This window comes from Rhea pennata, chromosome 25, assembly GCF_028389875.1.
Source record: "Rhea pennata isolate bPtePen1 chromosome 25, bPtePen1.pri, whole genome shotgun sequence".
Taxonomy (NCBI): Eukaryota; Metazoa; Chordata; class Aves; order Rheiformes; family Rheidae; genus Rhea; species Rhea pennata.
In genome coordinates this window covers 1,549,367-1,564,187 of record NC_084687.1, presented here as the reverse complement: position 1 = coordinate 1,564,187, position 14,821 = coordinate 1,549,367, and the positions used below count along the sequence as shown (strand labels likewise).

The following is a 14,821-nucleotide window of genomic DNA, read 5'->3' as shown; positions in this document are numbered from 1 at the left end:
GGCCCCGCCGCGGCCTTACCCGTTGTCCCCACCGAAGACGTAGATGGCGTCGCGGTAGGCCACCACGGTGTGCTTGCTGCGCCTGCGGGCGGCAAAGAGCAGCGGTCAGGAGCCGCCAGGACGACGCCACCGCCGCCGCCTCCCCACCCGCCGCCGCCGCCGCTCACCGGGCCCCCACAAACTCGTCGCAGGGCGGGAGGCGGCGCCACCGGTGCACCGTCTCGAAGGGCCCGAAGTTGAGAGTGAGGTACTCGACACTGTCCGAGCAGCTGTGGTCGAAGTCCACGCTTGGTGCCACCTTGGAGCGCCCCGCGCCGCCCGACTGCGCCCCGGCCGCCGCCATGGCCCGCGCCAGCCCCGCCGCCGCGGGACTACAGCTCCCGGCGTGCCCCGCGACTACGGCTCCCGGCACGGCTGCGTCCTCTGCCACTGGACTACAGCTCCCGGCGTGCCCCGCGACTACGGCTTCCGGCATGGCCGCTCCCTCCGCAGCGTGACTACAGCTCCCGGCACAGCTGCCCTTCTCCGCCGCGGGACTACAGCTTCCGGCGTGCCCCGCTCTGCGTGGGGCGCACCTCGGCAGCGTGTAGCGGCGGCGCGGCGCTCAAGTTCGCGGGTTCGAGCCCCCCGTCCGCAAGCCCAGCAAAAACGTTTTAGTACCTACAACGCTCCAACCTGCTCCTGGGTACGGTGGAGGAATCAACTGCACCTTGCTCCCAAAAGCCATTTTCCCCTCATTCAATGCAGCACCGGTCAGTGGCCAAAAGGCCACCCAGGCCTGCTTTGGTGCCAGGCCCCATAGCCACAGCTTGCATCAGGAGGGGCTCCTGCGAGGGGGCCACACGCAGCTGCAGCACAGTCGCTCCAGGCCCTGAAACACCTTAACCAGCTCTGTGCACCACAAAAGGCAAACCCCAAAAAAGGGAAAGCACCCGCCAAAGCACCCTGGTGCAGCCCAGAGCAGCACAGCCACAGGTGCTCTCCTTCCCCCTCTCTCTAAAACTCAGAGGCAAGGCACATTTATACGTTAAAAGATTTTATTAATACAAAAACATACCAAGAACAATACTCACGAATGCACGTAAAAGCTCATTCCAGAGTCATAGCTGATCTAGTTGCTATTTAAACTATATTCTGTGGCTATCGGAGCTTCACGCTATTCCAGCGAGATAAAACCCAGTGTGCAAGCGCACAGTCGGCATCTCCTCCTTGAGGAGCTTTGACGAGATGTAAAAGCACCAGGCACCTATTTCGGAAGTGGCAAAGGCTTACGGATGTTCTGCCTTAGCCTCCATCCCAACTTTCGTTTTAAGTATAAAAGGGAGTTTGTTTTTTGGTAACGTGGGGTCAGTAACCTTCAGCAATGATCAGCTGAGTTTCATCAGTAGACAACAGCCAAAACAGGCCTTCCACAGCTTAAAAAACACAGATCTTCAAGAGATTTCACCACATTTCATCCTGAGCAATTACCTCACACTACTGGCTCAGATTTATTTCAGCCAACCCTCCAGCCATCACTTATTTGAAGACATATAGTGCTGCATTCGTAGAACTTTTAAAGGGAGGAGGGAGGACACAGGGAAAGCAGAAGGGAAAGGAGTTACATCAGTACAGGCACCCGTGGGACCTCTTAGGTGGCTTTCGATCAGTCTCTGCTGTTTGCTGTAGTTCTCTCACTCTTTTCAGCCTCTTTCCTATGGGAAGGCTCAAGCCAATGTGTTTCTTGCCTGAAAATATCCTGCGCACAGTGCATTTGCTTGCAGCACAGTGCCCATTGCAGAACTAGATTGTTCCTGTTCCCCTTGCCCCACAACACGTAGATAGGCCCAGGACCATCTCAAGAGCTGCTCCCAAACCGGATTTTATCAGTGCTCTTGCATAGCGGCACTATGCTCAGTCATCCCATTCTGCTGGAAGGGGTCCTGGTGGGTGCGCGTGAACTGATGCAATAGGAAGGAGGGTACAGAGCACTAGTTCCCAAACAGCCACCATCTCCCCCAATCCTTCCCATGCCACCAGCTGCACTCCTGGGAGGAGCAAGCACTTAATAGCCCTTGATAACCTGCAAATCAAAGAGCAGTTTCTAACCAACGCACTGAGGAGCTTTGACAGGAACTCTACTCTAATCTTTGCTCCCTTGTGGGACTTTGCAGTTTCAAAGAAATCCTTGGATAGAACTAGGGATAGAGGAATGTATTAGTGCTAAGTTGCATCCCTTTTTCATGTTTTTGCTTGAACTTGTCATCCAACTTGATGTGCCTTAATTGTGCTTGCTTTATTCATCCTTAAGACACACAAGTCAACTTCCAACTGAAAGCACACGAACCCCAACCAGCCCCTCTCCACAGAGCCCTCACTAGCCACACCAGTATGCAGTCCATTTCTTACTGGTATCTAAAACACATCCATGTGCTTTCAAGGGTTTAGCATTCACTTACCTCAAAATGAAGCCCTGCTCCCAGTTCATGGGGCAAAGTATCTGATAGCCCTTTTTCATTTTGTAACTTGCACTGACAGTTTAATTTGGTCTTCACTCTTCTGTTCCACTGACTCATAAACTGTTTTCATGCAGCACAGGCCCATTCTGACATTTAGGGAAGGAATGTCAACCAGCAAAGAGTCCAGTCTCTTCCCTGGCTGGAACTGGCCACTCTGAGGACACTTGGTTGATCCTTTTGTACAGCTATCAGGCACTGCAGCCATCTATTTCTCAGTTTCCCCATGAGACTGCACTGCTTAGTTTAACTTGTTGGCCCATTCCAACAAGAGCTATGAGACATTTCTTTCAAACAAAATTCCTAAAAGACTTAGGGGGGTGAAGGGGGGAGACTGGGTAGAAGACAGCCACAGCAGAGCGCACACTGAAGGGAAGGCCATGGCACAAAATTTAATTATATAGTTTTATACACCAGAGAATCCACAGGGAAGATAGATACTGAGACTCAATTGCATGGAAGCTTTCCATCAGCACTCACACCTTATTAGACACAGGCTTATCCAGACAAAGCCACAAAAAAAAAAAAAAATCAGGCTTCATAAAGTCTACTTTCCATGGAGTTATTCATAGAAAACTGTTGAGAAATCAAGGATGGGACAGACCAGTCTACAAGTATATAGCAAGAAGTGATTCCCTCTATTTCTGCCTATTCTCAGGCACAACATGAGAGATTTAGGCGTGAGAGGGGAAGCAATGTCAGTTTTGGAATTTAGCATTATTCTACCATTACTCCACATATGCTAGACAAATTGTGCCGTCTTTGTCTGTTAAAAAGTTATTACTCCCTGCTGGTTAAAAAAAAAAAAAAAGTGAAAAGCCATATACTAAGTTAGACCAGTAAGATGCATAAATATTCCAGCTCTTTGGAAGCTTTTAGACACAACTTCAAGCATTTTATTCCACAAAGGAACAGCAAGTACCTTTCTTAAGAAAGGAAACTCTATAATGGGTCTCCTTTTTTTCTCTGAAGTAGAAGATGATGTAACCATTACAGGACTCCCTTTCTGTCCAGATTACTCCTGTGAAATACCCTAACCACCTCCAGGTGTTACATACAGGAGATTTCCTAAGGAGAAATATGTCTTTAAAAGTGATTTCAGGAAACAAGTATGATTTCCTTTTAAATTTGTTTTATAAGAAGGATACCAGTGTATATTTTAATAGTTTTATTTTAATTTTCCCCAAGGGGGAACCAAAGGCAGAGAGGTGTTGTGAGATACATCACACTGTTCTTATGGGTAAATCAATTCGTAAATGTTATTTTACCACTCTATAAAAATACACACAGGAGTGTGAAGGAAGCAAAGTAGATCAGAGTGGCTGTTATGGAGCAAATGCATTAAATATAATCAGGTTTTTCCCTCTAAAAATTGTGGTTCCTTGTGTTTCATAAAACCAAAGTCTTTAGTAGCCACATGCAACAGGAACAGAAATTAAGTGGTAGCTTCCTTTTAGCATGTGCACACAAAAGCATTAGTAAAGAACTGCTCCCATGGGACTAGAGAGCAGATGTGAGCAACAAAGCTCCATCCACAATAGGAAAGAAGATATGCATTTATTTTTATAGTCTCAGCTTCCCATCCAAACTCCTGTAAACAGGTTCCATATCAGTCAGGCATCTCTGATAAAAGAGTCTATAGGTCTATAAAAAGAATTCACACTGTAAGATCCAGATATTTACCCTGTATGTGTCATGCGAGCGCAAAGAGGAACAACCTTCCAATTTCTCAAGATACATCCAAGCAATCTGTAAGTGACCCGATTCCTTTCTCTGTCCATTTGTGCTGTGTGAAACTCAGATAAGTGCCTCTTCGCAGGCAGAGAGGGTTTGCTCTTAAAAATATTAAGGACACATTTTTTAAGAAATTCCTTGAACATTACCGTGGAAAATGAAAGTGCTCCCATGGTGAGACCAATGTGCAAAGCTCTACAGACTTCCGTCTTTGCTGCTTTCTTAGTTTTCTTTCCCTTAGCAGATTCATGATAAGATGAGGCTCAATACTTCTCAATGAGGCCCATCATCCACCTGTAACAAGCAGGTGGACACTGGAAAATGTTTCATGTTTAATCATAAAACGTGGAATAAGCCAGAAAAATATCGTTCTGATATGATCAGTATGGTCTCTTGATTGGGTTTATATACCAATGGCCTGTAACACTCGCTTTTCATTCTCATTGAGATGGTCTGAAAACATTGCATAGCATGGCTGCTGTGCAAACTGACACAGGAAGTCAGTGAGATAGGCCTAAAAGGAAGACAAAAAGATCCAGTTAACATCGCTTCACTTTGTAAATCGTTCCTTTCATTTATCAAAGGATAATGCTAAATACACCAAATAAAACAAAGGGATTACAGGGAATAAGGAGAGGGGATGCAGGTGGAAGGGAGACAGCAAAGGGGAAAGACTGGTAAACAACTTTCAGGTGGTGTTAAAAAAGCAGGAGCAAAGTATTGCCCAGGGACTGTGACTGCATAGGAGCATCTCCAAGCGGAATATTAAGTTCTATAACATTCAGTCTCCATCAACTTTTGATCTCAAAGAGCTGTGAAGCTCATGGGTAGAAGAGTCTCACCCTCTCTGTCCACAAAGTGTTGTCGATTCACATTTCCAAATTACAGATATTGCTACAGAAAGAAACAATGGCTCAATACATTCTTTGGTACTCAGCACTTTCCAAAGCAATTTCAATGAACTGAGTACACGCAGGACAACAATTGTTATCTGGTATCAGTGGTGTTTTGCAGTTTTGTTTCAGTAGAATATAAAAAAAAATAAAGTTTATAGAAATCAGATTCAAGGAAAAGAAAAAAAAAAAATCATTCTAGAGCATCACCTGGAGATCTATTTGGTAAAGAGGGTCCTTTAATGCATCTGGATCATCCTCTTCATCATCTTCATAGTAATCCTCATCTGTAAAAGATAAAGTGGCAGGTTTTAACACTAAACAGAGCAAAATATTTTAGGAAACAGCCTACTGGACTATTGCTAACATCTAAGGCTCCAAAAATGGTTTCAGCACTGCTGTAAGAAGTCCTGTATCCAGAACATCTTCCCTTATTTTACAGGGTTAGTAAAAACTACCCCCATCCAGAACAAGAAGGGTCACAGTGGGAGTTTCAAGGAACACAGAGGTGAGACTTAGCATACAAGAGATACCAGATCAGTTTGTTGTTAGTTACGTGCACTATTATATTGCACTCTGTAATCTTATGCCACATTTGCATTCCCATGCTGCTGCTATATTAGTCTCCTTTATTATATTACCTTGTGAGGTTCTTCCTTCTAAGATTATATACAACCTGGAGAACTGAGGGAGGTATTACACCCGCTCCCTCTTCTTTATACAGAAATTATTTCTCAAGCTCATTCCACAAACAAGCTTGTCCACTGTTCTGACATAGTCATTTCAAGGTCACATGTATGTTTTTGAGCATCAATTTTCTCTTTAAAAGAAAAAAGACCCTTTCCAGAAAAAGACCCTTAGTCAAAACTGCAGTGTAATATTCCCTTCGTTGCCTGCAGTCTCTGCTGAACTGCTGTCAGGAAAGAAAATTTTCAAAACAGAATGTCATCTATGCTATTCTATTTTTGAGTAGCAGTTTAAAGCTGTAACTTACCATATTTGTTTGTGGAAAGAATATCTGATAAGAACTGTCCTGCTAAGTTTTCATCTTCATCCTCATCCTCTTCCTGATCCTCCCACATATCATTTGAGTCATCTGTTTAGAAAACAAAAATTTCTAGAAGATAAACAAAATCCATCAAGTCCAGCCCATCAATCACTCCACAAGGGGCTGAATAGGTTTTAGACAAACATCCCTGCTTGTTTATGTGGGTCCAGGGAAATGCACAGAACCGTTATCATTCCTTTGGAATAAGTGGCAACTGGCAAAAGGATAGCAAGAAAGCATTGCTAAAGCAGGGAGGAAGTAAAGGGAACCAGATAGTCTATGCAAGGATAATTTTCCTTTATAGACATACAGTCAGATCTCATTTTCCAGACAGACTAGCTAAAAATAATTTTCAGTTATAAGACTAGATAATGCTGACTGATCCTATCCCTTTGGATCACTATTTAAATCTTTTCAATTATAAGAATATTTTTTATTGTCAGTTCTTTACTGCTCTAAATGCTTCTGAAAAGATTAAATATTTTTGCTAACTGGGCAAGTGGATTTAAACTGTGCAAAAAGGTAAAACCAACCCTAGTGTCTTACCTTGACTCCAGTCTGCAGCTGTCTGTCTAGATGCATTTGCTTCCATTGCATTAGAGAGTTCATTTATTATTAATTTTAAGATTTTTACTAACAAAGGAATGTTTGTCCAGCGTTCAGGATCTATAATAGAGAGAGAAAAAAAAAAAATATATATATATATATGTATATATAATTTCACACTGCTTGTAATAAAAATCTTAAATCCAAGCTTTTTTCTTCCTGGTTTGGTGTTGTGTTTTTTTTTTTCTCCTCCTCCTCCTTCAAATCTCACTATATACTTACAATGCTCACAGACCAGCAGAACTACCAGGTTGGAGGGAAAAAGCGGCAGCCAAAAAAAAAAAAAAAAGAAAAACCCTGAAGATTCCTTTTGCATACCCTCGCAGTTAGATTTCCAAAAATCTTAACTGCAATATGAAAACTATCATACTGACTGAAAAGATTATACAGGTAAAAATCTTTCACAAGTGAATGAATTTGTGAGCTTATTCAATTAAATCATAGTTACTGACCTCATTTTATTAAGCATTTTAATTCTGAAATTACTGTTGCATACCTAGCAGTGCTTTAAAGTAAACGAGCAGCACAGCCCTCCCCATCATGGCTCTTTTGCTTACACTTTCCTAGACATTGGAAGAACCAAATTTTCCATACTAGGGTTGCTGCATGGGGTAACTAGGGATAGCTATCAACTTTTCTATCCCTAATTGCAATCAAGTAAAGAAATTGGGAGTACTAGTTTCTAATTCTTTATGTGCTCAGATGCTGGCAATTACCATTCTTCCATCTGACTAGACAACACACTGTTGGGATTTTTATTTTTAAGCAAGAATTAACAAGGTAGCAGGTGTTTTGTGACCCCTGCTTCTCCCTTGCACTCCTAAGGTTTTCCCTATTTGTTTCCCTAGTTGTCAATTTAGTCCTAACTCAAGTCCCTTGAGTTTAAAATAGCTGTAGGCTTGAAGAGACCCGACCCTGTAGATGGGCCTCTGTTCTGCATCGGTACAGCCGTTATGTCCTGTCCCACAACTGGTTGTGCGTGAGTACCAGCACAGCAAGTTGCAGAAGCAAGGTTTTGACTGACTGCTGTCGAGGAAAGTGACTCCCCTATGTCTTCCCCAGAAGAAATGCCAGGTGCTCGCTCATGTCTAACATGTGGATCTCTATACGGGAACCTCCAAACAAAGATTTCTGGGGTTCAGTCAATTAAAAATATAAAGGGAATTTAAGGCTTATGAGAGATACAATGCTAAAATAGTAAGGCAAGTCTTAGGCAAGAGAACTGCTAAGATTTCCTTAAAAGTTTCATCTCTAACCTGTTGCAATCATTGCTGATATGTGATAGTTTCAGCCTCATTGAAGATATCAGGTTTTCTTTCCTCTCAGAAAAGTTACTTAGTCTCATGATAGCATCAAGTTCATCTCATTTGATGGAAGAAATAGCAGAAAGATTCGAAAGACCAGCATATACCTCCCTATTCCATAATCACCTCATCTACTTACATCAGAGACATTTCAGAAGCCTTCCAAATAAGTCTTTGACAAAACTAAGGCAAATAATAGATATGTTAAACACATGATATATGGATCAGTTCTAGAAAAACAACATGCACTTCTGTAGGGAATACCTACAACCTGTGGAAGATCTGGAAAATCTAAGACTTCTCAACAGCATCTACTAACAGGAAATATTTGTTAAAAGAAAAAAAAACCACAGAACACAGCAAAAAACGCTTACTTACTTTTGGCCGATTTTGATCGTGTCCGTATTCCCTCATCCATATTGAATATTTCTTCCCCCTTTACCCTTATGTCCTGAAGTCGCTTGTCTTCTGTGTTGATGCCATACTGAAGGAGTTTACACAGTGCTACAGAGCTAGAGAACAGAGGGTAAAAATATTACAGATCAGAACCTCTCTCCACTGCCTGGCTTTCACAGTAGACTGTTAACAGGGAACATGTCCCTCTGGAGCAGACATTCAGATGCCCCTTTTTTCTATGCTTTTGCCAAGAACAATCATTACAGAGTTTTCCCATTTCTCCTGCTTAAATATCCCAGGTTGGACTCCTCTACTGAAGTGCACTACAGGCCAAAAACTCGGCCAAAGCTTTGGATTATACTACTGCCAAGTACTTCATGCATACATCTACAAGTTTTTTCCAGTTCAGAAGGCCACTAGGTTAAGCACATTCTTGAAGCATCAACTGCAGGTGAAAATGGAATTAAGAGGAAAGTAATGACCAGGAAAAGAATAATTTGGTTGATTTGCAGTCATGAATACCTCTTTTACCATTCTCTAGTCTCAAAGCTCCTTTTCATTTCTTGTCTTTCTCAGCTGAGCTACTCTGAAATCTTCTAGTTCTGTTCCCTCAGCATCTTCATACGTTCTACCTCCACTGCTCTGATGTCTAGTCTGCACTTATAGCTCTCAAATATTCTCCAATTCCACTGTTTCCACGCCTTATAGAGGATGACTTTGGTTAAGGCCACCAATTCAGGTTTGGTACTCTTTAAACCTCTCTCCTGGGTCCACATGTCCCAGACTGAAGTTTCTCTGAGCTGGGTGCAACTCTCTTAATGCTTTCATTTTGCATCCTCTTTCTCTGCTGCAGTGTGACTCCAAGCCTCCAGTTCTCATACAGCTGTTCTGAACCTAGATCTTTACGTGCCAACTCCTGAGCTGTCCCAAATGTTCCCATCCTCCTCTAATACAAGTCAAGGACAGAGAACTGCTTCTCCAACCTACTACTCCCCAAGGATAGTGACAGATGTGCAAGGTTTAACCTATCATTAGCAAGTTTTATTTTCCTGTTAATAATTTCTACTTGTCTGTCTCTAAACAGGATCCTCTGGGCAGGTACTGCTTTTCTTCAGTATCTAGAAAACACCTACCACTTTATAATGCACTACAATCATTACTGTAAAAAACACAGAATATTTAATACGGTGTAGATACACAAATAGCTCTAATCCTGGACATAATATGGAGAAAGCAATGTACAACAGGGAATTTAACCTTGATTTCCCTGCCAGCTTCAGGTCTGGCTATTTCTTGTAGCCATAAGCAGCATCAGGGGATTCTGCAGACAATGCTGCTCTCAGAAAACACTGCCCTTAAGGGACAAAACAGACCAAGTGTGAGGAAGAACAGATATACAGAAAAGAAAACTGAGATACTTTGCCTTACTCAGAGTAACTCAATAGCAGAATAGTTTGAGCTATACCTGAGTCACTATATATAAAAAAAAAAAAAAAAAAAAAAGAAAACAACACTCCTATTCTGCATGATCATTCATGAGCTTCTATTTTAAACACATTTTTTCTTATTATTTATTTTATAGGCTATTTGGCTGTCTCATAACAATAATACGGCAACACATACTAAGCAGCGAGTTAACAACTGTTGAGTCCCCTAGCAGGAGTCTGTTAGGCTTGACATTTCCATAAAAACTAAAGACATCAGCTACAGCAAACTTTAAATTAACACACAGCATTTCATGCTTTGGAATTTAGTAGTCAGCCTTCCCAAAACACAAATGTGCTTCTACAGCAAAAGGGAGAGAAAATGAGGTTCCAGTTTATTTCCTTATTGACTTTTAAGAGCTCATTAAATCAACAAGGAATCACCAGCCTCTTTTAGGAAACCTTCAACAACGCTCTGAACCTCTACAATAGTAATAAAGGTAATTTCCTTTTTAGAAGCTGTTCTCATCCTGTTCACACAGTTTCAATCTCAAAAGCACTCTTGCGCTTGCAAAAAATACCCCCTTCCCTCTTGGGTCACGCTGTCCAAACGCAGAAACATCAAGCAATGAGAGAAGCACTTAGTGGAAGATCAGAGATTGCTCCAATTACCACGGCTCTCCTGAGTGGAGCTGACAACGCAGAGGAAAAAAAAAAATCTGTCCAACACTGGCACACACTAATCCAAGCCTGAACCAGCTTCCCTTTCTCTCTCACCCAGTGCACTTAACTGCAATGGGATGACCAGCCAGTCAACTACCATAAATGTATAGTTTCTGCTTATAAGATATCCTACCTGACTTTGCCTTCGTACTGCCCGTAGAACAAGTGCTGCCGGCTCATCCATTCAGCCATTACAAACTCCAAGGCAGGCTTGCCGGTTGGTCCAGGGAGACTACACAGAAACTCTAGGAGTGGTTCCAGTTGTGAGTGAACCAAGTGAGCAAACACCATAATCAAGGACTACAGGAGAAAAGAAGGAAACATCAGCTGTACATAATTTATTAGTTTCATATTTAGGAAAACATTCTCAACTAAGAGTGCCGTTTAGCGCTTGGGCTTCTAGAAAGCCCAGGAGGAAGAGAAAGTATAGCCATCTGCACAGTACCCAGTGTGTTAAAAGAACAGACAAGTTTAACTGTTACTGTCAACAGCAATATTTAACCCCCAGAAAAAACACACGGCAAGAATAAAGATTACTCACATCATGCCCCAAAACAACAAGGTCCTCTAAAACAAGGATTAAAAAGCTATTCAAAAAAAGAATATATATAATGTCAGAGGTAGCATTGGAATTGATTAGCAGGGAAAAAAAAAAGTCAATGGCAGTATCCAGATGCTGTGACTGCTGAAGTTTGCTGCTCTAAACAGTTTCACAAGCAAATAGCTTGAAATCTACACTTACACAGCAGACATGTATGTCTCACCATCAAGCTAAGGCATAGAACTTATTTATTAAGAGCCTGAACTCACACTTGCTTCCCCTTCCATTCCTAAGGCCATCACATCACCTTAACCACAAGGCCATCTTTCTCTCCCATGTCATCTGAATATATCTCAACAGCATTTTTCCAGTGCTTGAGAGACTTTGAATACAAATTTTAGTGACAGAGATGCAAGTTTTAGAAAGGTATTTACAAGATTCAATTTTAGGAGTCATTTTCTAAAGACCAAGGGTAAAATTCATAGGCTGCATATGTCTAAATGTTGGTTTCCAAGTTTGAGTTCATCACCGTAGGCTCCCTTGAGGAAAAGCTGCCCACTTCCAGAGGCTTCTCTCTCATGTTAGGAATACAAAAAAGATTCACAATTGTGAGTGGCTTGTTTCTCTTCCCTTGGTTGCAGGGAAGCTTCAGTTGAGTAGTTCAGAATAAGTCTTCCAAATCTTTTAAATCCAAAAATAAGCAAAATGAGAGCCATTCTGAACAGTTATGAATGAAGAATGTTTCTGAGGGGAAAAAAAAACCCAAGGTTTTTTGATGAAACCTGTGTTAACATCCAAACAGTCTTCTTGATTCACAGTGTGCTGCCTTGAAAAGTGCATGTATAAAAATCAGAAATACCCAAGATAAATGGGCTGGAGTAGAAAGACCTTTAGCTAAGTGTTCCTCAGAGAGCAGAAGGGGGATCTTGCCTTCCCAGAGTTGTTGCATTGAAGCTTCTTCTAGGGCAAGCATCGCTAGTTGTTTTACATTAAGGGCACAGGCAAGAAAGATGGGTAAAGAATAATGACCACTGGAATAAAGTAATTCCATAAAATTATGCCATATAAGTAGCTTAAAGCTGGAAGGGATCACGATGCTCTTGTCTGGCCTTGGACCTGATACAGGTGAAACCCACTTCCCATCCACCAGAAGTTCACCTTGTCTCAACTTCTAGACATTTATACTTTGCATACAGCACAGTTGTAGGTGAAACACTCAAAGACACATGCTGTCTTTGCCACGACATCCCTACTTAGGCACTCATGTCCCCTCTCCAAAGGGTCTCTGCTTCCAGGCACAAAGTCATGAGGGACTGGATAAGGTGCCTCCAAGCATACCCACTCGAACGCGACTTACTCAGTAATCCAGACAATTTTGTATGAAGTTGCGTAGGACCCAGCAGACAGAGTGGGCACAGAGCAGCAATTTTCTGGCTACTTCAAGAGGCTAACTGCAACATTTAATTACGCTAACCACAGGCACACAGTAAAAATAATAATAAAAAAAATATGAAAACTGCTTTTCCCTGTCGTTTCTACCTGTTCTCCCGGACGCTCAGCCTTCTCACCTGCATTACGCTGAGCGTCTCCGCTTGCTGCATTTTGCTCAAGATAGCTCTCAGGATCTGGTCCAGATTCTCTCCCAGCTCACTTCCGGCTTTGGAAATTAACGTGGAGACTAATCTGCCCACAAAGGCAGCAGTGAATTCTGAGGTCCTTGGATCTAGCAGCTGGCTCACCACCTGCATCACATACCACAACCCATTGTGGCCTTGCTCATCATGCCATTGCGCAATTTGCTCCAGCGCCACCGAGACGTACGCACGCAGACACTCGCCACCATTCTAAATGAGAAAATCATTGCATTAGAATTTTCCTTTCTCCCTTCTACCACCCCCAAAAGATCGTTAGCCAAGGTGAAAACAATGGGCAAACTAGTGGCACTCTGTAAAAAATCCAGGTTTTCTACATGCAGTAAAATGATGGCCTGAACTTAAAAATATTTTCACAAGATTTCAGTTCAACGTGAATTCAGACACTCCTCACTGCCCATGCAACTCTCAGGTCGTCTTTGTATTTACTAGATGATCCTGCTGAAATAGCTGCATTTTTGTACCATCCTTCTCATTCAGATAAATCCCATGGACTCTGACAAATAAGAAAGACAGCAAAGCGCACCATGAACCAAACAACCCAGCAGCCAAGCTGCAACTTTTGTATCTTCTTAAAACAAAGATAAAGCACAGCAACAAGCATGCTGGTCTCTAACTTATTCTTACTGTTTTTCAACCTATTCTTACTGGTATGTTGTTTAAGGAAAGCCATTTCTATTGACTGTATTTACACAGCAAAGAGCAGCTGGAATATAAAACTCTCTAGGTAAGGAAATTGACTTTATTACTTACAACAAAGCTAGTAGCTGGGAAAAAAAAACAACCTTGACATTTTAGCCTCAGAAGGTCTCCCCTCTCCCTCCCCAACAAATACTCTAGGACATCACCAAGTAACAGGAGAGGCCACCAACAATTATACCTTAGATATGCACTGCTACTTTTTGAAATGTATCATTGCTCCCTCCCCATCCCTTATCTGAATCAGTCAAAAGAAAGTTTAGTAGAGGAGAAAAAAATACAGGCAGGAAGAAACTGGTCACAGAGCAAGCAAAGAAGCATCTAAGCTCCCAGAGAGTGCGCTAGAAAGCTCGATTCTGAGGGAACCAAAACCCAAGAGCCAGCTACACTCAACACTCCTCTCTGCCTGAGCTATCAGGACAGCTTTTCTTCCAGACAATCCTTTCCCTTTGCCGTGATAACGGGGGGAAAAAAAAATAAATCTTTTCCTCCCCTTCCCATCTTTTCCCATCTAAATGAATATAAGAGAAAACTGCTAGAAGCAAGATGCAGGCCAGGGTCCTTTGCTCAGCTCACGTCTGAGAATGCTTCTGCATATAGCCTCTGCCATTATTAAGTGTCATGAAAAGGTTAATTATGAAGGAAGAAGAGTGATCCAGAAACCTAAAATAAAGATCAAGGCTACTGGTCTACCCACTCTGATCCTCCAAACTAAGGAATGATTAATAAAAGTCATTGCAACCCTGGAACGGCAATACTTTAATGATAAACTAGAAGTGGTTGAGATTCCTAAGAAGCTGCCAACATAGCTACTGGCAAGCAAAGCCTGGGCTCTCCTAAAAGCTATGTCAAGTGTCTGACTTGGTCACCTATCTTGGACTCTAATAGCCCTGCAATCCTTACTGCTGCCCATAACATTACCTGCATGGTAGCATTGTCATCTGTGTTCAAGCTGCACTGAGCCACAGCAGGGAATGCTTGGCAGATCAGGAGCTGGGACAGAGGAGGTTTTGTATTCCTCACAACTGTGGTCAATATATCAATAGAAGTCTGAAAGGAAAAAGCAAACAAAAGCACTATTACAACAGCAGCCTTTGTAGGCCAAGTCAGCATTTCCCACCACCACTGCAAGCATCAAAGGTGGACGGATGTGATCCAGTACCGAGATCACATCCTGGTATTACATACCAGCAGAGGACCTTGGAACCATGAACTCAGAAAGTCACTATATTTGACACAGACACAATGCAGCGCACTGTAGAATTTCAAGGCCATTTAGATATTAAAAGAAGTGTAACTACTTAAT

General features: G+C 42.4%; 2 protein-coding genes across 2 annotated transcripts in view; both read right to left on the bottom strand.

Annotated features, from left to right (window-relative positions):
* Nucleotides 1-355, bottom strand: part of LZTR1 (leucine zipper like post translational regulator 1) — a 37,834-nt gene extending 37,479 nt beyond the window's left edge. Inside the window, exons 1-2 of the mRNA XM_062595068.1 lie at nucleotides 168-355; nucleotides 20-82 (exon numbers count right to left, since the gene is read on the bottom strand). Of these exons, the coding sequence (XP_062451052.1) occupies nucleotides 20-82; nucleotides 168-343 (239 nt within the window). The 5' untranslated portion in view covers nucleotides 344-355. The remainder of the gene's footprint in view (nucleotides 1-19; nucleotides 83-167) is intronic.
* A 2,507-nt stretch (nucleotides 356-2,862) lies between these two features.
* IPO9 (importin 9) overlaps nucleotides 2,863-14,821 on the bottom strand; it is a 40,076-nt gene continuing 28,117 nt past the window's right edge. Inside the window, exons 17-24 of the mRNA XM_062595062.1 lie at nucleotides 14,437-14,565; nucleotides 12,733-13,008; nucleotides 10,757-10,923; nucleotides 8,459-8,592; nucleotides 6,717-6,836; nucleotides 6,117-6,218; nucleotides 5,333-5,409; nucleotides 2,863-4,743 (exon numbers count right to left, since the gene is read on the bottom strand). Of these exons, the coding sequence (XP_062451046.1) occupies nucleotides 4,633-4,743; nucleotides 5,333-5,409; nucleotides 6,117-6,218; nucleotides 6,717-6,836; nucleotides 8,459-8,592; nucleotides 10,757-10,923; nucleotides 12,733-13,008; nucleotides 14,437-14,565 (1,116 nt within the window). The 3' untranslated portion in view covers nucleotides 2,863-4,632. The remainder of the gene's footprint in view (nucleotides 4,744-5,332; nucleotides 5,410-6,116; nucleotides 6,219-6,716; nucleotides 6,837-8,458; nucleotides 8,593-10,756; nucleotides 10,924-12,732; nucleotides 13,009-14,436; nucleotides 14,566-14,821) is intronic.